The 25,372-nt window shown below is 32.1% G+C and overlaps 1 protein-coding gene across 1 annotated transcript; it reads right to left on the bottom strand.

The window, feature by feature from the left end:
* Positions 1–661: 661 nt before the first annotated feature.
* Positions 662–23,177, bottom strand: LOC131035485 (protein DETOXIFICATION 40). Its single transcript, XM_057967191.2, has 9 exons — positions 22,742–23,177; positions 19,380–19,924; positions 16,860–16,946; positions 16,598–16,654; positions 16,011–16,249; positions 15,590–15,708; positions 15,326–15,412; positions 979–1,059; positions 662–891 (listed from the first exon to the last, which is right to left on the bottom strand). The coding sequence occupies exons 1-9, from the start codon at positions 23,060–23,062 to the stop codon at positions 886–888; spliced, it is 1,542 nt and encodes a 513-aa protein (XP_057823174.2). The 5' UTR covers positions 23,063–23,177; the 3' UTR covers positions 662–885.
* Positions 23,178–25,372: the final 2,195 nt, after the last annotated feature.

Below are 25,372 nucleotides of genomic sequence, written 5' to 3'. Positions count from 1 at the left end.
TAAACATTTTCTCATTATTTTAGATTTTTATGAATGGTGAACATACATATTGCAATTAGTCTAAAGTTTCTAAAAGATTTTGGATTGAGATACTTGTGAACCAAGCTGAAAAAAATAAAAAACTTAATTTTTTTCAATAATATACCACTCAAAAAAATCATTTCTCAAATCTTAAAATTTTGGAATAAATCTAATTTGAAACCATCTAGATTTGGAGCTCTATCCTTTTAAGACCAATAATTGCTCTCTTCACTTATCCAATTAGAAAAAAGATGTACAAGATATTCGTTCTATTTGTTTGATACGATTGAAGGGATAATTTCTAATAAAGAGTTGGAATCTCTCAGATTTGGTCTCTATTCTATAAAAATTATATTACCACAATAATTTACCTCTTTTTGGAGATGAGATTTTCTCCCTCTCTTAAAATATTAGATACCTTATCTAATAAAAGTATTTTTTTAAAAAGTAACTTGATACAAAACTATAATTTATTTCACCATCATTAACATTTTTGCTATATATTTTTTTACACCAATAAATTTATTTTTTAACATAGCAATATTCTAACTTAGTAAACAATTCTTTAACATTTTCTAGGAGACCACTAAACATGGTAGTATTATCTCTTATAAATAAAAAATCTGCCTTTTACATTTCCCTCATAGATTGAGACATTTTTGATATATTCTTCTCCTAAATAGTTAAATTTATATTTCAAAACCTTTATAAAATTATATTTAAATATTAATCATCCAAATTACCTCAAATTATCATAAAAATACATCCTTGTTATTTTTCAAATACACAAGACAAGACATCCAAGAATAGTCTCTTCCTCATAGAAAAGGTTCAAATAACTATTCTCTAAGGCAAATGTTCTTCCTAAGCCTGCATACAAAATAAATAGTTAATATAATTATATAATTTCATGTTATTAACTCATCTCAAACTGAAAATGAAACTACATTACATCACCTTATTACTTGTTGTACATTCTTGACTCGTATCTTGAGTCTTAGCATCCCAAGTAGACAAGCGTTGAGAAGCTTTTTCCACCTACAATTATTCAAAGTTCAAAATTATTTTAAGATAATAATAAAACTTAATAATTAGTTTTCTTGCAATTAATTAATTTACAAGTAAGGATAAGTTAAAAGGTACATCAATATATTGAAAAATATTAAAATATATAAAAAATATATATTATTAGAAATATTATTATGATTATTATATATTTATCATAAAAAATATAAATATGTACATAGAAGGTTATTATAATAATAAAAATAGGTAATAAGTAAAATAATCAAAACAAAAGCCATACATAATTAAAGGTTATTCTAGTGAAAATAAATTATCATATTTTTATGTTAGAAGGTCATCTTACTAAAGAACTATTGATTGATTTTTTTTAGGAAAGGATGGTTGGGGACCTCTCATCCATCTTATAGATTCCAAAAAATTGGTACTCTTACTCTCCAAGTAGGCAATGAGGACATAACAACTACCTCAACACCAATTTGTAGCTAGGGAAAACTTTTCTTCTTAGAGATTAAGTAAAAAACCTTCACAAAGGAGGTGGAAAAAAATACTTTGACTTTCGAACCAACTTAGTCCTTGAAAAAATGATAGAATAATGATATCAATATTTATTTTTATAGATAAAATACATGGACATCAAATATGTTTATAATATAGATGTATATGTATGTTTAATTACATATTCATATGTGTGTATATGTTTATATATAAATATACAAATGTACACACACATGCATGTATGTATGTTTATATATGTTAAAAATATGTGTTATACTTCTTCAACTCTGATCAATAGCTAAAAGACATAATAATGAGGATAATAGGTTGTCAAACCGTTGTGCTACTGGCTACCTACCTTTGTCTGCCTTTAAATACTAAGAAGCATTCAATTAATTATTGGAATAGTATAGTTGAAAGGGTTTAAAAACAATTGTATGGTTTGTAATGCCTCTCTCGTTTGTATTTTGGAGATGTGGAAATCTTGTAGGATGAGACCTCATCTTTGCAGATATTGAGTTCCTTTTATTCTTGAGTGCCTATTCTATGATCTGCCTTGGTGAGTATTTGATGCTCTATGAATTGTGATGTTTTGGATTGTTGTATATCGATCATTGTTATGTTGTTCCTTGAGATGAGTGCATTCATTCTTTTGATCCTAATTCCTTGAGATGGTTTGATGTACTCTAGTGTTATGCTATTATATGTTGCGTTTACATGATTTTTGTTAGTGATGTTGTTCAATACTGATTTAAATGTTAATTTAATAAGATGTTAACATTTGATGCATTTTGATATGGTTTAATGATGTGAGATGATTTACTATATTGTTGGTAATATGTGTTTCCATCAAGATGTCAACTTGATGTTTGACAATGTGTTGTCATTAAGGAGAAAAGTTAATTGATTGTTGTCATTAAGTTGGATGTCGAATGAAGTATGTGTTGTGGTCATTAGTAAATTAGACTATGCATATTCAAGAGTAGTTGTGTTAATTCAATGATGTGTGTTGAGATATATTTGAGAAAAGTTGTACCATGACATATTGGTCAAGACATAGAAGGCAGTCCAAAGATTCATCAAATGACAGTATATTAGTGTAGAGTTATAATGCACATGGTTTATGTTTTGGTTACATGATATTTGGGCTGATTAGACATGTTCCTTGAATTGTGGTTGATCTTGACCTATTTCATTTTCTTTCTAGGATGTGGTAATACACGTTTGAAGTTCAGATTGAGTGTTGCTTGATCTACAACCAATTTTGTGATGATGGTGAATATATTTTAGGCCGACCTATGTTATGTCACATGTTTCATTTTTTAGGTCCAATTGAGTCGATCTAATTGAGATCTTGGGGTATTGCGGAGGATATATAAGGAAGAATAAATCATTTTTGGAGAGGTGAGAGTTGATGTGAAGTTTTGCGATGTGCAAAATCAGCCAATGATTTATCAAATGATCATGAAGTGTGCTAAATTTGTGTGACATAGTATTTGGGCTACAAAGAGGACTGCACTATCAACATTTATTAGATGCTTCTTCTACAACAATTCACATTATGTTCTTCATTGTAATCTCATTGTATCTTGCCCTGAAGAAGTGATTTTGATTTTGCAAGTCCATTGCATCTTGTCCTAGGGTAGTGAACCTTAGCTTGCAAGTTTAAGGAGCAATGGGCTTCCTTGGCAACCAACCTAAAAAAAACTTTGTAAAAACTTGTTTCATATGTTGTGAGTTGATCCTCATCGTGGTTTTTCCCTCCTTGGTTTTTCTACATAAAAATGTTGGTGTTCCTATGTGATGCATGCTTTGTTTATGTTATTTACTTCTGTAGATTTGATTTAATGATTTAAAGCTTAATGAAAGGTTAATTTTTAGTTATTGTTGATTCACCCCTCCTAGCATCCGGGTGTGTTCAACAATTGTTATCAGAGCAAGGTTCCTAAGGCATCAGACTAACAACTGAGGTAGATCCTATATTTGGACACAAAGGATTTGGTGTTATGATAAATAGTAAAATTCTCTCAGATGCAGATTTAGAGGCAATGGAACCTGTAGGATGGGATATTGATCTAGCTAATTGTGAGATAGATTTGGAAGGGAACTCCAATTTGCCTTGATTATCTAGATTATGCAAGAACCAAAACTAAAGAATACAAGAACAAATTCAATAAGGATGAAAGGATGGTTATCAAGCTAAAAAATAAGATTGCACAAAACAAGGGATACAAAGACAAACTTAAAAATATAGAGGATGAAATTGTCAAATTAAAAAGATGAAAGAACTAGACTCCGTGATGATAAATTCAAGAAGGTTGAAAATGATATAGTGAATCTGAAGGTTCAAATTGAAGAAAGATAGAAAGTTGTAGATTGTTTGGAGACCAAACTTCATTATAAAACTACTGAATGCACCAAACTTGAAGAAGAGATTGTTTCTCTAAAAAGGGAATTAAAGGATACAAAAGAAAAAATAGAGAAAGGCTTAAAGCTCAAAGGTGGTAGTGGTTTGCTTGATTAGATGCTTAGCTATCACAAGCTACAAAACAAAAAGGGTGGCCTTGGTTTTGAAAATGGAGAAAGCTCTAAGACTAATGGCATGAATGAAAAAAGTAAAGAAAAGATGCAAGATGATTCCAAGAAGATGGAAGGAGATCAAAACAAATTCACTAAAGTCCAAAACAACATGAATAACTTCAAGAGGTCATTTCATAATCAAAATGCTCAAATTAGGTACTCTTAATATTTTAATGGTAATTTATTTTCTTGAAACAAGATTGGACATAAGATAGTTGAATGTAGAACTACAATGAACATGATTCATTTAGGCCCTCAAGGACTTAACCATTTAATGGCTAGTGCTATGCTTGCAATAATCTATTCATTAAGCTAATAAATGCGGAAGTAGAGTAATGAGGAATGGCTTCATGAATGTGAACAATGCTAAGAGTGCTCAATCTTTCAATTTTTACTATTATACATGCAACAAGTTTTTCCATAAGGTTGTTGACTAGAGATCTAATATGAGGAGGAGTGAAAATGCAACACAACATGGCATTACATGTTATAATTGCAACAAATAGGGACATATTGCTAAGTTTTGCAAAGGAAACAATATCGGGTCTTTGTTGGATATTGCTACTGCTAGGATACGTTGTTGTCATTGATGTCAACATATTCTTGTATTCTTGTGTTTTGGTATTGCAGAGAGTTGGTTTGGTTGTTTCAGTTGGTATGTTGCAGATGTGCTTGTGCGGATTTGTGATTTTAGTAATGAAGTATCTCTAGTTGATTTAGTGTTGGTTTCATGATGCTATGTGGTGACTTGATTGAGTTATGGATTCCGGTATGAGGATTGATTCTTTAGTGTTCAGTGTTGTAGTGTTCTAATATTTGATCCGTTGTGCTTCAAAATGATTATATCTTGAGCTGCGGACTTGGGAGAGTGTTTGGGATGTTCATGTGTATCTTCAATTCAAATGGTTCGTGATTTGGTACTCCAAAAGTTATCTTTCTAGTCATAGTTGCTGTCGTTGAGTGTTCTTGAGTATCAACATGTTGATCGATGAAGATTTGATTAAGTGATGTTGGTGCAACTATTGTGGATGGTTCTAATGTGCTTGTTGGTTTTTCCTAATTGTATCCTATTTGTTTTACTGGCCTACATTGATCATTGTGTGCGTTATTCAAGATCTTATGGGTCCGGTGATGTTCTTTGTGTTATGTGACATTTTCGGTGGTGTAGCATGTTGCAGATGATCTTGATGATATTTCTGGTGGCATTGCATGTTCGTGGATTTGATTTGGGTCCATGTTATGCCATCATGACATTATATTGGTCTGGTGGTTGATCTATGTATCATGTGATGTAATTTTGTAATTAGGTCTTAAGGGTTGAGCTGACCTTGTAGTCAAGGTTGATGATTTGTATAAATAGGTGTCATATTCATGTAATTTGGATATAGGTGTTGTGTCTACATTATTAGAGAGTGGTGTATGTGTGAACAAGTGAATTCATCTTTCGATGAGAAGTGTAGAGCAAAGAGTGTTGCAGAGTAGACAAATATGCTTAATTGGAACTGTCATCAGGAATTTGGAGATGCTATTCTTTTAGTTCATGTAATCCAGATTTTTGTCCGATCTTTGTAAGATAGTGAGCCTTCCCTAAGGGTTGTATCCCTTATGGGTTTCTTTTTCTTGAGCAACGAGCTCTAGGTAGTGTGCCTAAATGCATGTGCATTCCCCATTGTAATATTTACACACACTACTGCAGAGTATCATCTTATTGTGGGTAGGTTCCCACCATGGTTTTTCCCTTAACCGAGTTTTCCACGTCAAAATCTTGGTGTTATGTGTATTGCTGTGATTGTGCTTATCTTTGTTCTTGTTGCAATTGATTAGATATGAAGTTGTGCTTAAATTGTTAGATCTAGTGAAAACTAATTCACCCCCCCTATCAGTTTTCCTTCATTGTTGTTGCCAACAATATTTTGTTCTATAGAAGAAGGTTGATCTATCTCAAATGAAGAAGAAGATGGAAAATATATGGGTTAAGAAGTCAGAAGAAAAGAGAGATAATGAGGTGAAGGATGGATCTGTACCTCAGATTGGTACAGATGGTTCTTTCGAAAACTAAATGGAAAGGATATGGGTTAAAAGGGAATTACACTTGTAGATTTTTAGACCCCCTATGAAGCATAGATGCTAAAATCTTCATCATATAAGTCTAAGGTGATATGGACATAGCAAATTGGTAATGCAAAGTCGACTAGTTTGATGTCCGAAGCAAATGATTTCCTTGCAAAGGATTACAAAGTGTTTGACTGGTCACTAATATGACAAAATAGTTAAAAAGTTGCTAAATACGAGGAACATTTAATGCAGAATTGTTAGGGCCGATCAAAGAAGTATATATGTTATACCTAGTCATTTTGGCCTTATTTGAAGCATTCAAAAAAGATTGAGGAGTTGAGCGAAGAAAGCTTGCAAGTACGTTCTTATGCAAACCCTAGTTGTTTGTTTCTAGGTATTTATCAGTATTTCTACAAACCCTCAGTTTGAAGGTTGATAATGGCTACTCTTAGGGTCATAGATGTTGTGAATAAATTTTGACCTATGTTTAAGAAGTGTCCACACAATTATTGCTAATGAAACTACCAGTGTGTTCTCTTGCATACCCATCAATGTCATTCATATTAAGGATGTACATATTTGCATTCATGCTCATTTAGATGAGTATGATCATACAAAATGAGACATTTCAAAGAAGACAATTTGTTGGATGACGATTTAAAGCTAAAACTTGAATATGAAAGTGTGGGAGAAAAGAAGTTGAATGCTAAAGTTGTCTTGCCATGTTTTATGAGGAAGAAATGGTTCACATTTTTCTAGGTCGCATACATGGAGAGTTCATGTAGTTGGAAAAAACTCTACACAATAACCAAGGAATCTATAAGGGAAGTTACTGGTTTGTGCTCTACTAGATAAGTTCCTATCCTAAAATCTATAAAGAGTGTTGTGATCGTAAAGTTAACTAAAGCTAAGTTTGACAAAAGGGCACTTACCATTGATGGCATTGTTGATTTGGGAGTTAGGTATGCTTCAATGAGAATTGCATAATTTTTTTTTTCACACAATTGCCATATATATTGCTTATTAGATGGTGAAAGAAGGTAAATATGTTGATCTCTGTGAGATTTTGAGACTATAGTTGATGAAAAATCTAAAAAAGACCAAGGAGACAAAATACCCATTTCAGTAATGGTTCATTGATTAAATGTTAAATGTTTTACTTCATGAGAGATTTTTCAGGAGTTAAAAATATTATTTGGAGAAAGATATTTTGTTTGGTTCTCAGATTAGGGGACATATTCATAGCTTTTTGGATGGAAAATTTAGTGATGCAACCTATTAGGGATTTTTTAAAGTATTCCAAGAAGAAATGAATAGAAGATACAAAATACCTATTGAGGTTGTAGAGACATACAAGGAAGTGATCGCGTTTATGTTTGACAATGACAACTGTTACATGGAGGCTATTGAGCATAGGAAACCTTGGATCCCTAAGCTGTCATTTGAATTCCCTAGAGATGAATGGGTTGCCTATGCTAAGTTGCTTATTAGCAGGCCTAAAGATCCTAAAGCAAAAAGATTAACTCAATAAATTCACATTTTTTTCATTTGGCAGTGCATATGATTTAAGGAAGGATAATGATGGCTCCTTCAGAGTGCAAGTAGAGAAATTTCATGTGCAACCATCTTTATCGTAGGAGCAAAGAGATCAAATAAATAGACAATTTTGTATGCCAAGGGAAGTAGAATGTCCAAGGTTGGCTTCTTTGTCTATCATTTTGAGAGAAGCAGGATAGGCATATCTGAAAATGAAGGTTTTGGATGATATGATACAACTAAGGACTTATACTTGCAGTTTAATGTCAAAACCAAATTCTCTCCTCAAAAAAAGCTACTTTGGATGAAACTTTGGTTGATCTCAAGGTAAAATATAAAGGTATCCCACCTTCCAAGAGTGCAGCTAAAATATATATGATAATTTTTCTTTTTGTCGTATAGTTTTGTCGTTTTTGGGTATATTGTTGAAGATTTTTTATAATATTAGTCTTGTTGAGGAATCTCCACCCAAAAGAGAGAATTTTGAATTCATGCACATTGTTAGGGGGAGAATATAAAATTTTGTTTTTGTTGGTGCAAAAACTATGCCCTTTGTCCTTGATGTCAAAGGGAGAGAGATACTAGACAAATTGTTTGTAGAGAGATAATTGATTGTACTATATTAGAGAGATATTGGTGAAAGAGAGAGAGAGAGTGTGTGTAGATATACATATATGGCGTTTTCATTGAAATGTGGGGAGTGTTAATATACATTTTGGGTGTTTCCATCAATGAAAAAGGGGAGATTGTTGGTAATATGTGTTGTCATTGATGTCAACCTGATGTGTCACAATATGTGTTGTCATTAAAGAGAAAAGTTAAAGTAATATTGTCATTAAGTTGGATGAATGAAGTATGTGCAATGGTCATTGTTAAATCAAATGATGCACAATCAAGAGTAGATGTGTTAGTTCAATGATGCATGTTGAGATATATTTGAGAGTAGTTGCGCCATGATTGATTTTCTTAGTACATAGAAGGCAGTCTGGAGATTCATCAAATGATAGTATATCAGTCTAGAGTTATGATGCACATGATTTATGTTTTAGTTACATGATGTGGTCATCTTGGTTGGTGTCTACATGTTTAGGAGTTTATTGGAGGTCATTTGAATGATGACTGAGTTCAAATTCATATTTGGTGTTTGAATAAAATTGACAAGTGTTGAGATAGTGCATTTTTCTTATGTTTGTGAATTTTTCTCTACATTTTACCGTATTTCATGCCTTGGGTGTCTAGTTTTGGAGTTCAACTAAGGAGTATGTAAGGTGTCTCTCTACCAATTTTTCATGACTTAAACACTTGTACAAATAAAGTTATGAGTGTCTATTCTCCAGTTAGAAGTTTGTCAATGTAAGGTGTTCCATTTGGCTCACTAGAATGCTCTGCATTATGTCGTGGTAATTGGTTTGGCTATGCAGTTTTGAAAAGATGTTGAGGATGATGTATTGGACTAGTTACATGCATTTCAGGGTGGTTAGTACTTTGGTCTATGATATTAATCATGTTGATGACACATAGTCTATTAAGTTTACATTGTGTTTACAAGTTCAATGAATTACTTTCTTTGCACTAGCATTTGATGATTAGTTACTTCACAAAATGATGCGTCTAATGTTCTAAGCTCTCCTAGTTAGGACTACACTTCACAATACCCAGTTAGGACTAACCTTATAACCTTCTAGAGATCTTAATTTGGAACCAAATGAAACTCACTGCAATCAAAACCACTACATTCCCAACTTACTACCCTGTAACCTCTATATCCAACTTAGGGAAAATTAATAATTAGTGCAAGGCCTACAATGTGCAGAATGATATTGTAAAATGGTAGCTCGTGCAGTGGCATACTTCCAAGAAGAAAATTCACAATCTTCAATCCATTGCACTATCTAAATCTTTTGAATGACCTAATGAGAGAAGAAAGTGGAAAGCATTAAATAAGTGATTAGTTTTTTTAAAGACTGTTTTTTTTTGAAAAAAAGGTTGGTAACCTCTCAAAGCCAATCATAATAAAATCTATAAAAATATTCATGAAATTGAATTTGGAGAAGAGGAAATCCAAATTCAATATGGATGAAATGTTGCGCAAACTCTCCCTTGTGACTCTATAAACATTTGTAGCATTACTAAGAAGAAAGGTCAAGATAAAACCACATCCCAAAGTGATACCCTCTTGATTCCTACCAAATATAAGAGCACTACTACCAGAGATAGCACTAAGAATAAGAAAGGTAAAGAGAAATTCATGACTAGAAAACTTCCCAGGTAAGTGCACCAAGATGGGGGAGCAAAATATTCCAACTTTTTTTTTCCCAAACAAAACCATTTGGTGTGTGCCAAATAGGGCATTTGCCATATTTGACATGCACCAATAAGTTTGATCACACCAAAAATATTTGGCAAGAACCATATTTGGCAAGCACAATATTTGGCGAGCACCATATTTGGTGCTGGCCAAATGGAAATGCACTTTTGAAAGTACATTTCCATTTGGTGAGCGCTAAATTCGACACTAGCCAAATGTTTAACATTGGCAAATTTTATTTCTCTTTCACTCCCTCTCTCCCAACTAGAATATATACATGAAAATATAATATTTAAGCCACATTTCAGTATGTCTTTTTTTGTTTCTTATACTTTTATGTATATATTTGTAGGATGTTTGAGAGTGGTTTCATACCTCTAGGAGTTATAATGTAGATTCTAGTTTTAGAAGATCATTTAAATTTTCAAACTTAGTCAAATTTTGGCAATTAGCATGCTCCTATCAACATTCTCTCACTATCTTTATATTGCTATCTTTATCTCCCTCAAACTCTCTATCCCATTTCTACCTCTCTATCTCACTCTCTCCTCTCTCCCCCAAGATCTGACACTACCTCTTTACCTATCTTTCCTACCCTTCACTCTCTACTATATGTTTCCTCTCTCTGTACACACTTCCCCCTCACTTCCTCACTATCTTTGTTTCTCTAGGTCTCCCCCACCTTCTCTCCCTTTGTACCTCACCTTCCCTCCTTACCCATCTCTATGCATCCCTCCCTCCCTCTCTTATTATTTCTCTCCCCTCTCCATTCTCTCGATCACCACCTCTCCCTCCCACACTCTGTCTCTCCTCATCTCTAGGTCTCTCCTTCCTCTATCTTTACCCCCTCTACCTCTCTCTCTCTCACTACCTCATTACTAACCTCTCTCTCCCCCTCTATCTCTCTCACCTTTATATCTCCCCTAGGTCTCTTATCTCTATATCTCTCCCCTTTTTAGTTCTTTACCCCCCTCTCTATCTCTCTCCCTATCTCCTTACTCCTCTTTCTCTCTTTGTGAACTTCTCTCTCTCACTTCTCTACATCTCCCCTCTCTAGGTCTCTACCTTGCCTCCTCTTTTTACCCCCATTTCTATCCCTACCTCTCTCTCTCCCCATCCCTATGTCTCTTCTTCCATCTAAACCTCTCAACCTCTCCCTCCCTATTTCATTACCCACCTCTCTCCCCCTCTATCTCTCTCCCCAGGTCTCTCACCTCTAATTAGAGAGAGAGCCCAAGTGAGAGAGAGGGGGGGTAAGGGGTTGAGGGGGAGACAGAGGGGGGTTGACGGAAAGAGAGGGAGAGACTAGAGAGAGAGAGAGCCAGGGAGGGAGGGAGGGAGGGAGGGAGGGAGAAAGAAAGGGAGAGACTAGAGAGAGAGAGAGAGAGCCCAAGTGAGAGAGAGAGAGAGAGAGAGAGAGAGAGAGAGAGAGAGAGAGAGAGAGAGAGAGAGAGAGAGAGAGAGAGAGAGAGAGAGAGAGAGAGAGAGAGAGAGAGAGAGAGAGAGAGAGAGAGAGAGAGAGAGAGAGAGAGAGAGAGAGGGGGAAGCGATGGAAAGAGGGAGAAACTAGAGACCAGAGAGAGTGTGTGTGCTAATATGAGCATGTTAATTACTAAAATTGGACTATCTAAAATTTATGTGATATTCTAAAAACTAGAATCTACATTTTAACTCCTAGAGATCTAAAACCATTCTCAAACATCCTGCCAATATATACATAAAATATAGCAAAGTATAAGTTACATTTTAATATGTCCGTTTCCTTTCTTTTATTTATCTTTTTCCTTTCTTATACTTAAATGTTATATTATATGTATATATTGCATTAACAAATAGAGAGAGGGAGAGGGAGAGATAAAGAGAGATAAATTGTTAATGCACTACATTTAGTGAGCACTAAATTTGGCGCTCACCAAATTGAATATATATATATATATAGTTTGATGCTCACCAAACTCAAAAAATGCATTTTTTGAATTTGGCAAGCGCCAAATTTGGTGCACGCTAAAGTGTTTGCCATGGGAAACACCAAGTATTTGGCTTGGATTTTCCTTGGGTATCCAACCCAAAGGCTTGGACGACCAATTCAGGCCTAAGACATGTTTTTTCAAAAGATGAGAAAATTTCTCATATTTTTGGTCATGCTCTCCATTGGGTTTACACGTGTTTCAATGAAAAGAAAAATAACCACTATGACTATATTAAGCTCTCTCTTAGCTATCCAACCATATAATTTTTTTCACATTTTGATCACGTCAAGGTTTTCATCTTTAATTTCTTTTGTTAGTGTGTCCATTTTTTGTCAGAAACCAACATGTATTTTGGTCATAGATTTTTACTCGTTCATCAAATGTTGAAACAAATTACATTTTTAGAAACTAGACTCTATTCTACACAATTTGAAAACAAATTGATTTTTTATTAGTTTTCACAAACTTTTTGGGGGAGTTTTTTAGGATGTGTCCACTTTGAAAATTAGTACATACATACACATACACATACACATACACATACACATACACATACACATACACATACACATACACATACATGTATACACATACACATACACACATATATTAAAAAAATAGCCCAAAATTTTGGCATAAACTACAATGTTACCTGATTTCTCATTGGAGCAATTTTAAAAATCCTCAAAGAGTTGAGATTTTACGAGGAGCACACCAGCTGATGTTTTTTTGAAAAAAAAAATAGGACCACTTTGTGTGCTCCCCCTTTTTCAAACCTTTAATCTCCATCGTTTAAAAAAAAAATAGTAGTTTAGAAAGTAGACTTGGAGCGCTACAACTCTTGTTCTTGTTGCATCTTCATATTTTGAATGTAGCTATCTTCATTTTCATGTCGAAGTTCAAACTTTGTTGATTTAAAAAACAAAAACAAAACAAAACAAAACAAAACAAAACAATGACATCTTAAGACCCCTTTTTGGTCCCCCAGGTTGGTTCTTGTTGAAGAGAAGAGAACTGTTGTTAGTGATCTATCTTTCAAGGAGATGCTATATCTTCTAACAAACAATGGAATATTGTTAAAGGCTTAAATTTATTAAGTAGCCCGTAGTTGCTTTAAGTTGGTCGTTTGCTTGTCTTTTTGTTTTTATTGGTGCTAGTTTTTCTTTTCTTTGTTATAAACTTGTTTTATCTAGTGTCATTGTTGGTAATATTCGTCCTCTCTACCTTAATGATTGTTCAGTACTTAGGTTCAAACCCTTTCTCATGTTTACCTAATCAAAACATAGTAAGTTACAAACCTAAATAATTCCCCATTAAACATAGTTCAATCATGTGGTCATTTATTTTATTGTTTCAATTGACCTAATTTTAATGATATTTTGTTCCCTTACAACTATACATATAATATTGAAGACTGGAAAAAAATTATTTAGGGGGTAAGAAAAATTATTTTAGAAGAGCTCAAAATGTTCAAGAGCCAATCACCCTTTGGGTATGGTCCCCTTTCTCAAATGGTTATACCATATTAAACTTTGATTTGGTGACTAAGGGGAATCTTAGTCTTCTCCTTTGCAGGAATTCACCAAATTAAACTTTGAGGGGTAACTTAGGTAAACCTTACTTACTATTGTAATGGGTGGATTTCTAACTAGAGATTCCTTGAGTAACTTGAGATATGGTGGCTTAGTATTTTTAAGAACATGTAAAATAATTAAGCATAATGAGAATATTTGATAATAAGGCTAGGTGTCATAGTCTCTCAAAATTAACCAAAACTGATAGTAGAAGTGACATAATTGTATCAATAAATTTTATTGATGGGAAAAAATCTAAGTTGGAAATTTCATAGATGCATCAAGGAAGTTCATTCAAGTTGAAGGGGGGAATTTTAAATTATCATTTTCCACCTTTGTAAAAGAATCTCAATATTTTAGTACATAGTTTGGTCAATTAATAAATTATACAAGCATTAATAATAGCTATTTAGGGTCATACTATTAAGAAATAAATTGAAAACTAGAATATTTTCTTACTCCTAATTAGTCTTGAATTATGAAAATTATTTAAACCTATGAATGAAGGAGGAGAAGGATAATATTTTAATATGGCATACACATATATAAATATTAATAATATTATATAGTTGGATGGTCAATTAAGTTGAAAATAAAAAAAAATGACAAGATTTAATGCTAGCAAGGTCACTAACTAGGTGCTCATTCATATGGTAGGAGCACATATTTTTCAGCAATGGAGTTTATAGTGTGAGGAGGAATTGTAATTTTTAAAAGTGTATCTATATCTCATCTAATTTCTTCTTGTGGTAGGGCACCTAGTTAGTCATTGAAAAGTGGTAAACAATCTATCAAGGGAGTGATGGTGTGATATTGATATCTAAGAGTATTCAAGCAAGTGGAATCAATATTTTTACATGTAATGAGCCTCTTGTTTAGGGTTTATAATATTTATTTTATGTGAACAAGTTATCATATCTAAGAAGCACTTCAAGGTCACTATTTGAAGTGAATTCAATAAAAAAAACCATGTTTTGGACCTTCTAGATACTATGGCCAGTTTATTTAAATTTTATAATTATTATTTTTTAATATAATTTATTCACTTGATATTTTCTAATACAAAGGTGGAGATGGAATAAGAAAATAAGGTCATATGGTGGTAATGATTGAGGGTAAAGGTTCTCTTTCCACTCCTACACTAGGTGGGGGTAATGTTGGTGAAATAGTAGAGCTCTAACATGAAGTAAGTGTCCTATAATATTTTTGTGGAGATGTTGGAAAAGGTTTAGAACGCCTACATGTTCATCACATCATAATCATCTCAAGGTTTGTAGTGAATTTTCTATTGTTTTGGTACCCTTTAGTACATAGATTATCCTATCATAGGGACATGTGTTATGGGATTCATGTATTGACCTTAATGATCAATTAGAGAGGAAGACTAGAGTAAATGGAAGAGCTATGAATGGAAGAGTTGGCAAAATCAATACATGTTTCTCCTATCTCTAGGAAATTCTAGGGTGTAATTTAAGTTGTTTATATTTATAGATCACGCCCATGTTTGTGGCATCATGTTCTAAATATATTATTCTAGATATTGTTGGCCTAGTTTGGGCACGTATTTATTTATTAGGGTGTAAATTTTATCTAGAAACTACCATTTAGTAGCATTTTTAACTAATTATACAGTTTATTTGTATCCTTAATGAATTTATTATTAAGGATCACAATTCAATAGATCCCCAACTATTAGATTAAAAAACAAATAAAATATAATATCCTATACAATTATTTGAGTTTGAATTTTAAGAACTTACCTCTTTGGTCCAATTTGTTTTGAAAGTGATGAACAACAAAACTATAGTTTGTAATGTTGTTCCACCTAGCATCCCTGACCAAATTCCCTGGAATTAAAACAAAATAATTCTTATATAAGAAATTAGATCTCATTTCCACCACTACCTAAACCAACCTGTCATCCAATCAATTTAAGAATCTAAAACCAAACCAACATGCTTAATAATTAAGCCAAATAATTTTTTGATTTTATAATATGGTTAGGTTAATATGCAATCACATACCTTCACTCCAAGATCAAGTTTGAAGCCAAGAATGCATCCTAATGGGAGTCCAATGATATAGTAGCAACCTACATTTATATAAGCCACAAGAGCTTGCCATCCACAACCAACGGCCACACCTAAATCATATAGAAAAAATATATAGATTACGAGATCAACCATTACGCAAAGCTTCCATAAGTATAAAAGTTAACTAAACTACCTTGATTTCACACTTCTAAATAGAAATAATGATATACATAACCATTTCTAATTCAAATATTGAAATCAATATTTCTCATTAATCATATAAGAATAAGCAATAATAAATAATAAATATATAAGAATAATAGCAATAATCAATCATTAATATATAAAAATAATCCATTCAACATAATCAATCAAATATCAAAAAATTGAAAAAACATTAATAAATAGAAACCTGAAAGTACTGGTTGTATGCCATTGAGAATAATGGATAAAGCAAGAAATGGAGCAAGTTCTGATACAACATCTGCTACTTCCTTCCCTTCAGTGAAGGCATAACTCATGACATTTCTTAGAACAATAACAATGATGGCAAAAATTATTGATATTAAGAAGGAGACCATGGTCACCATTGCCACTGAAAATGCTGCTGCTTTTGGATTCCCAGCACCAAGCTCATTACCTACTCTAACACTGAGTACAAAAACAAACAAAGAAAAATATATTAAATAAAAATATCTCATTTATTATAAGAATAAAAAAATTAAATAGTTCTTTATTATTAGCTTTCTATAGCAGTAGTTTTCTAATCCATTAATGGATCAGAGCTAGACTAAAGGTTTTCTTCCCTCCATTCTTTCCTACTGGCATCCACACTGAATGGAGGTGTAATTATCTTTTTAATTAATAAAATTTCTTTGACTTCGATCTTTTATCGATCAAAAAATAAAAATAAAAAATTAAATAAAAATATATCATGTTTTTTGTAATGTTATAAATTTTCCATTGAAAAAAATGTATTTGAAATTAAATGTAACTCACCTAGCAGCAGCATTAAACCCAACAGATATCATATATACCCACCCCAAAATTGCCATGCTGCATGAAGATAGATAGATATGTAAGTGAATAAATATAACTTCCTTTAGTTTCATGGCATGATAAAAAAATTTAAATGTGCAATCAACAAAGATAAACCAGCATATTTAATAGATGGGAAATATGTGAACTAAATTTTTATACAACTTTTAGACCAAATTGATGGTCATTCACAAGGAAGAAAAGTAAAGAAAAAAAAAAATACCATATAGCCAATGAGTCCAATGCAATTTCTGCATTTTTTAAGTGGCCAGCTATGAGCACCAATATCTGGAAGTACCATGTCTCCAAACTAATCAAATCACAATCAAAACAATATGATTTAGAAAATATATTAAATCTCATGTCTTAGATTCATTCATATTTGACCTCCTTTTTATTTGGAAGTAACCAATTTAACAATAGTAAATTCCCTTGCATAGTGAGAGTGTAATTTAGTTGATTTATTATATATCTAAAAATAGTATTTAGTGGATGATAGAAAATGATTTTTTTTTTTCTAAATTAAATTAAAATAATAGACATTAAAAAAAAATTAAATTAAAATAATATATATGTCTATTTTTTAATAATATAACATGTAAAGTCTTAAAAATATGTATTATTATACATATATAATAAGATAATAAAAAAAAATTATGTTTAAAAAAGTCATATATGTTCTTAAATATATATTTTATATAATATATAGTATTTTCTTATTATGAATTATAATATTTTCTTATACATAATCCCATGCTCATTGATTATCTATATGTTTATGGTATGCAATCTAAAATCAATTGACTTATCTCCAAATTTTAATTAGTAATACTATCCTAATCCATAATCTGATCTATTAGACACTTATCCAACCTGTCCATATAACCTAGGTCAATGCAATTGTGATGTCATCCCATAGCCAAATTTTTGATCTATCTAAATGTAAAAGTAAAATTAAACATTTAAACTAATTATCCCTCTTATATTTTTCCTCCAAGCTAAACATGCATAAATATTCTCGATTAAATGTTTTTTTTATGTCAAAAAAACATCAATTTACATTCATTTTAAAACACACAAGAAGATACCTCTTAGCACACATAGAATCACAAGACTAATAACTGGCATATGCATTAATCCCAAAAACCAAGTAAGAAATCTATCATATTCTTAAAATAAATTCATTTAGATTGAATTTACTAATGGAACTAGGTAGCTAATAAATTTTAAAAAATCATCCCTTGGGATTGTGGTGGTGACACTAACTTGGTAAATCTTGAGGATAAAGAATAAGGATCTCTTAGAGTTAATAATCTTGATGAGGATTCGATTAGACTCAAATTATCTTTGTAATAAAATCTTTACGATTTTGTATTATACAAGCATATTGAGATATAAGTTTTTTTAGATGTATCAATTTATAAGGTCAAGAATGCTAGTTATAGATAAAAGCTTATGTGGCTACACCTAGGTGATTGGTTTTCTATATTATGATTATTAGATAGATCATTGCTTGAAGAGTAAAATAAATACATAAATTGTAAAGTATTTGCATTAATGGAAGAACTCGCCTACATAGCATCTCATTTGCGAAAAAATGGGGAATCCTAGAACATTTGAATTGGATTGCTTGAGGGCACGTAATTATGGGAAAGATAGACTTCAAATGTTGCACATTTCTAATTAATTTAATTTAATGAACACAATTTTTATTCTATATTTCTTGTGAGCCAAAAACAAATTTGTTAAGAAAATAAATTTAATTGAAATCCAATTGCTCACGTCATCATTCCCCAAGTGACAACCCCTACGCCTGCCAACCCCCAACCCCCATTACAAAGAGGGGAGAGAGGGGCGCCCGAAGGGGCGCATAAATGCCCATGCCCTTCATCGACAACCCCCTACTTAACTCTAGTTCAGGCTGAGTTCAACGTTCTAGTAATTATACTTGAATTATTTATTAGTTCTCATTTCCAATAAAAGGAGCCAAGTTATTTATAAAATAATATTATATTTTGAGTATTTTCGAAAGGGGGTGAGAATTATGGAGATGAGATAATGTAACTCCCAAATTATTTGGCATCTTCTTTAATTACATATTTTATGATAGCTTTATGATAGTTTTAGGAATTCTTGTTAATAAAGAGTTACAAGCTAGATTTTATGACATAGTGGGAGATATTTTTATTAAAGGAATATTTTATAAGAAGGTGATAGAAAAAATAATTATCACTACAATATTTACTTAAGATAATTTGATGATATTCTTATGCATTAAAATGGAAGCTCAATTTTAATGATTGGGAGTTACGTAAATTTTTTATTTAAAAAATGGAAAATTGAAATAATGGAAATATAGGACACCATAGATAGGAGCACACAACATGTTTCTATGAATTTTCAAATATATATGAAAAAGATAGATTAAATTCATGCAATAGAAAAAAAGATACAAATTTCTTTAATCTATATTACAATTAATGGCTAGGTCTATGCATAAATTCTTATAACTTAAAAAATCAACCAAATAACCATCGACTCAAAAACAAAATTTATTTTATTGATTTTATAAAATTTACTATAGAGAATTATAATTTACATCCAAAATACTAAATTGATAATATGATTTTGAATTTCAATTAATTATAAATACGATGAAATTCACATCCAAAATGCTAAATAAATGGGCGCTTACATATAAGAAATAACAAACAAAAGAGGAGAAAAGAAAAGAAAAACTTACCACAACATAACAGCAGAAGCAGCTGATAATTTGAAGAAAGATGGCAAGCCATGGAATGCCTGAAGAGAAAACCCAGTCCAAGTGTGCTTACACTTGTCACTTTTCACAATATATGCATATTGTGCTATAACAATAATCCACCAAGATAAGCTCAAAACAAATGCTGCTCCAAAAATTCCCCAACCCATCTTGTAAATTGCCAACCAACTCAAAATCAGGTGGATAAAGATGGTAAAGAATGAAATATAAGCACTAGGTGCCACAATGCTTTGTGCTTGCATAAACTTTTGGATGGGAAAATTAGCAGCATAGGCATAGATTTCTGGGATTAGACCATACACAAATATGGCTGCTGCAGTTGCTATTCTATCAGATTCACCCAAAAGTAGCAGGATTGGCTTTGAAAATATGTAGATTATTGTGAGAGGAATAGAGGTTGCCATCAATAAGAGTGTAGATCTTTGGAGGTATATTCCCAACATTTCATACTTTTTTGCTCCATAGGCTTGTCCACATAGAGTTTCTACTGCACTTCCCATGCCTAACTGCATTTAACAAAAGAATAAAATTGAAATATAAATATTAAGTGAATGCTTTGTCTAGTACAACTAGTCTATAATTTTTTTATGGATTTTCAAACTTCAAGAAATGTGAAAAAAGTTACCTATACAATAAATAAATTTGTTTCATTTTAAGTGAAAAATCATTCTTCTTACTATAATAAAATATTTACAATTAGTATGTACCTTGATACATAGAACAAAACACTTTCAATTAGTGCATCTTGAAATTCCCTATTCACAAACTCATTGCGTCTCTTAACAATGTAGGTGTTGGCTTTTATTTGAGACACATGAGAGGAGTGTAATTTAAAACATTGGAACCAAAATTAATTTGCAATGTGCATATGTAAACCAAATTCAAATTTTGTATAAAAATCATTCATCAAAATTAAAGAATCAAGGTTTATACTTGTACGCATTTACACATTTTTATGGACTATAAAAAAATATTTTTAACGTATAGATTATATTTTTCAAATAATGTTGACTCTAAAATCCAATAATAAATAGCACTAAACAAAGAAGATGAAGAGAAAAATTCCAAAATACTAGAACCATCAACCACCTACATAAAAAATTTAAATAAACTTCAAAACAAAAATACTTTAAATGAACAAATTTAGAAAATGAATTTTATTTGAACATTTTCAAATTATTTATTTATTTTAATTCAAAATAATGCAAATTCAATATTTAGCTTTTCAATCTAACAACATGGTACTGGTTTGTCATTATTGATGCATCTACACAAGCAATGTCGGTGGCCCCATTATATGAGAACCACTAAAAAAAAGTTACTAAAAACTGTTAATGCTTAAAATTTTTCTCGTATGACAACAAAAAATGAAACAATATATGATGTAAAATCTCTCTTCAAATTCTAAAGGCAATCTCTAAGGGATCTAAACTAAACCTAAACCTAAGTTAAAATGATCATAGTCTAATAACATAGACAAGATATACAAATATGCACGCTATATAATATTTACTAACCTCATGTTCCCATGCGGCTGTTTAACTCTATTTTCTGCTTAAATTTAAGGAGTTAAGTGTTCCCATGCAACTTAAAAATTGTCAAAAAAGGGATAATTTAGAATTTTTCCCTATTTTGGTGGAGCAGCTATTGTTTAGGAATTAGAAATAAGCTATGGAATAAAAGGGGGGGCTGGAAATAAGCAATGGCTGCTTATAAACAAAAATGCCACATGGCTCCACAATTTTCTTTCCCTCTTTTTTTTTTTCCATATTTTAAGTGCACAAATTAGTATTAATGCTATTAATACAAAGTTAAGATGTTTTGCTTAAAAATAAGCAGCAAAGATAAATATTCATGGGATCAGCTGCTTCACAAATAATCCCTAAAAATATTGAGCAGCGGCTGCTAGCCAAAATAAGCTAAACAGCCGCATGGGAACATGCCCTAAGGGGGGCTACATAGATGAAAATGCTTGAATGTCTATTTTTTCTTTGAATGCTTAACACCGAACTATTAATAGTTGTGTCTTGCAAACAAGACTTTAAATATTGAAAAATGAAACAACTAGCCTAAACACACACACAAACGACAATTTCTAACTAGATAAAATAGAGAGCTACTATTTGGAAAATAAAAAGTGTAAGAGATTCACTCTCCATGCTCAAAACTAGCCAATCAATTTCTCCTTTGAGGGAAAGATTTTTTTATACACTTTGCATCTAGTTTCGGTGCTTCTCATGTAATCGAGATCATACATTGAGTTTCTTGTGTTGGATTTAGCAAAGTCAATTATTTTCACATGATTTTATTGATCATTGACATTTAATGCTCTTGTTTAGGATTTTATATTTTGATGCAAGGATTTTGAGTCTTTTGTAAGGTTCAATGGTTGAAGGCAAAAGACACATAGAAGATCACTTGAGAATAGTTCGATCTTCCCTAAGATCAACAATCTATACTTAATATTGAGATTGTTAATCTAAACACTCTATATTAACCCACCATTGTGTGCATCAACACATCAGCAAGGCGGGCCCTTTCATTCACACAAATAAAAACTATTTCATTGGTGAACCCCTTCACTTGTTGAAAATAAGTCACACCTGATTTGAAGATAGACAAGCCAAAAAAAAGAGCCAATAGCTCAAAAGATAGAAATAGTATATTAGGATACCATTATCAGAAAAGTGCAGACATATGCAGGCACCAGATAAGAGAAGTGGGTTTCAGAGGAAAATGGTTATTAGTATGTTCTGAGTTATGACTGTTGTTTCCTGATAACAGCGTATTCAAAATGACCACATTAATATGAACAAAAGACTTTACTCTTTCAGTGATCATGGTGATTTGAGTTATTTGATTTCAAATAAATATACTGATAACAAATGATCTTTGTCGTTTTAAGGAGAAAGGATAACAAAAATTGTTGAATATTTGATCAGGATTCACAGTAAAAGATCTAAGATCGAAAAGGAAAGGGAGATCAAATAGTCATGGTGTTGGTGATCAGTTTGTTTTTAATATTTTATACTTTTCGATACTGTTGACTACCCATAAATCTAATAAACTGTTCGACCTCATAGACGTTACTTAAAACCTTCATTCATTCATTTCTATAAAAAAAATTAATTCTCCAAAATGACCCATGTTTAAAATACATAACTCAATGGCTTTTTATTATGGGTCCTCATGGTCTGGTTTGCTTTGTGTGTTGAACCCTTCTAAAAATCTTACTTCTTTTCCTACAAAGGGAAAACTTTCTTGCATCTAGACAAACATAAAAATTTCTTATCTAAGCAGTAGTATAAAGTGTTAGAACATACCATGAGACCATAAGCAAACACTTGGATTCCTGTATTCCCAAGAGAGGCAGCAGCAAGCTGCAGGTTGCCCAAACGTCCACAAAATAACTGTGTGATAAAGCACATTATATAGTTTACCATATAAACTACAACTGTAGGTGCTGCAAGCCTCCACAACATCTTGGATTCCAATAATGTTGCTGCTCCCATCCTCTTTGCCCATGACTGATTGGTATCACATAAAATCATCTCTAAAGTATAAATCTCAGTCACTGGGTGGCCATGGCCATTCCCAGATTTAGGAGCCCTTTCTAACAAAGCCTTGTGCACTTCAGGCTCCATCTTAAGCTATAATTTGTGGGTCTTTTAAGTTTTGGGCAGCCTTGGCTTCAGATCTGTGTTCAACCTCAAGATTACCTTGACAGAAGGAGGGCTTGAATGGGTATTAATAGTGATTGATTTGAATGATGCATGCTACAGATCAAAGAAAATTTAATTCAAATGAACCTCAAATTAGTTAAATTATTGATTAGTGTCATGTAAAAAGTGTGTTAATGTGGATCAGTTCAAAACTATAGAAATAGATTTGTTCATATGTAGAATGTACATTAAATAATAGTCCGGCTGCATATACATAAACTAAAGGTTTGTCTATTTGACAACATATATTTTAATGCATTGTCACTAGTTTAAAAGCTTTAGTTATTAAGCTCCACCAAGATACCCATTTTTCATGTCTCATGTTTTGTCCATTTGTATGTCGTTGATGATTAGAGAAAGCTTATCTTCCATGGCTAATCAAAAGATCCAAGGAAAATAAAGATTCCTTATCAAAATACAAATGTTTTGCATGTATCTAGGTATTCCATGCTCTTATTTTATGTATTGCAAATGGCAAAATTGACAGATATTACAGACTTGATTATATTGAGCCTTGGGAAAAGGGTCTCAATTTATGAATTCTGGCTTCATAAAGAGTCCTTAAACTTGCTTTTATTGTGAAGTCCTAGCTATGAATTGATATGGTCAGCTTGATTGATGCAGAGACATTGTCTTTAGGCATTTGATTCAGGGTCATTTGGTGAATTCAATAGTGAAATGGAGTGTGACCTAAGTACTTAAAATTGATATTAAAAGTTCTTATTTGTGATCGATTGCATGTCAGCTTGATTCAATTGATAGAAGGTGCATGAGAAACTCTCCCTTAAAGAAGAAGATTGATAATCTTTGATTGAGGAGCTTTTAAAATATATTTAGATTCAAAAACTATTATTTACATTCATGAATTTAATGGTTGGCCGTAGGAGGTAATCAAAATGATGGGCTGCTCTTTCTTTTATCTTGGCACATCAACCTCTTTCTTCTTTAGAAGAAGTTGTTGTTCTTGTCTGCGAAACTGTATAGAAGTGGATATGATCTTTTTTCTATTATACTTCCACTAAAAGTGTATTCAACTTCTTTCACTTATCTTAAAATGGTATTCCAATACACTATTTCACAATTATAGGCCCCACAAGAAATATTTATAAGCTACACCTCATATTTGCAGGGTGAATCAATTTAATCACTAGCACCTCTAGTCTTCTTTGGACACTTGATACCACAAATTCTAAACTATATGATCTACTATTCTGAATCAAAGCTTCCTCATTTATCTTGGTGTATTATTTATCAAGGCCGTCTGCTTGGATATAGGAAGTCTCATTTAGGAGTAATCAATCCCAGTTGTCCATTATGTGGACAATCCAAGATTCTTTTGCACCCTTTTTGGTTTTGCACGTGATCCCAAGAAGTATGGATTTCAATTCATGATTTCTTTAATCCATTTAAAATTTGACCCATTTTCATTACATATGATTTTGTTAGAAAACTAACCCCACTTCCCTTTTAAATTTACCCAAATCTGGTATACTTTTAGAGTGTAGATTCTTTTTAACATTTGAAAAGATGGAAATTATACTATTTCTATTAGTTTGTAGTTGATATTGTTTTCTCATGTTACACTAAAGCTATGATTTGTTTATGCAAATTAGATGCAAACAAATAAGGTTGACCTTGAAGTTGCTTATTCATAGGTGCTTTTAGACCACCATGGTGATACCCTTTTTATGGTTGCAAAACTGTTGTTTCTTTTTGCCTCGCACCAAGGTAACTCCCCTCCATGTAGGTGCAGACATAGATGTGGCTAGTCTTCTAGTAGAGATCATAACTCCCAATCACATGACTCTCATGAACTAGGATTGTGTTGTCTATAAATGATCTCATCCTCTTCATTCATCAATAGCCTCTTCACATGGACACAATGCCTCTAATTGACTAGTTCCTACCAAATTTCCTTACTTAAAATCGACAATTTCTCATATTCATACTCAACAATCTATGACGACAATCAAGAAAAAGAGGGTGCTCTTACTCATTGGGAATGCTCATTGATGAATCTCCCCTAATGATGTATGGGGAAAACTAGAAAATTGTGATCCTCCACAATATTGTAGCTCCCATTGTTGATTCTTGATGTAAGTCAGTATTTGCTTTGGGAAGTGAATATTTGTACGCTAAAGATGGCTCTGTCATGTCGGGCAGTTTAAAGCGACTTTATGTTTGCCATTTGTGGGCCATGCATAGAACGTGAACAACTACACCTGATGGCGA

The sequence above is a fragment of the Cryptomeria japonica genome, chromosome 10 (assembly GCF_030272615.1).
Source record: "Cryptomeria japonica chromosome 10, Sugi_1.0, whole genome shotgun sequence".
NCBI lineage: Eukaryota > Viridiplantae > Streptophyta > Pinopsida > Cupressales > Cupressaceae > Cryptomeria > Cryptomeria japonica.
This window is presented reverse-complemented; position numbering and strand designations above follow the sequence as displayed.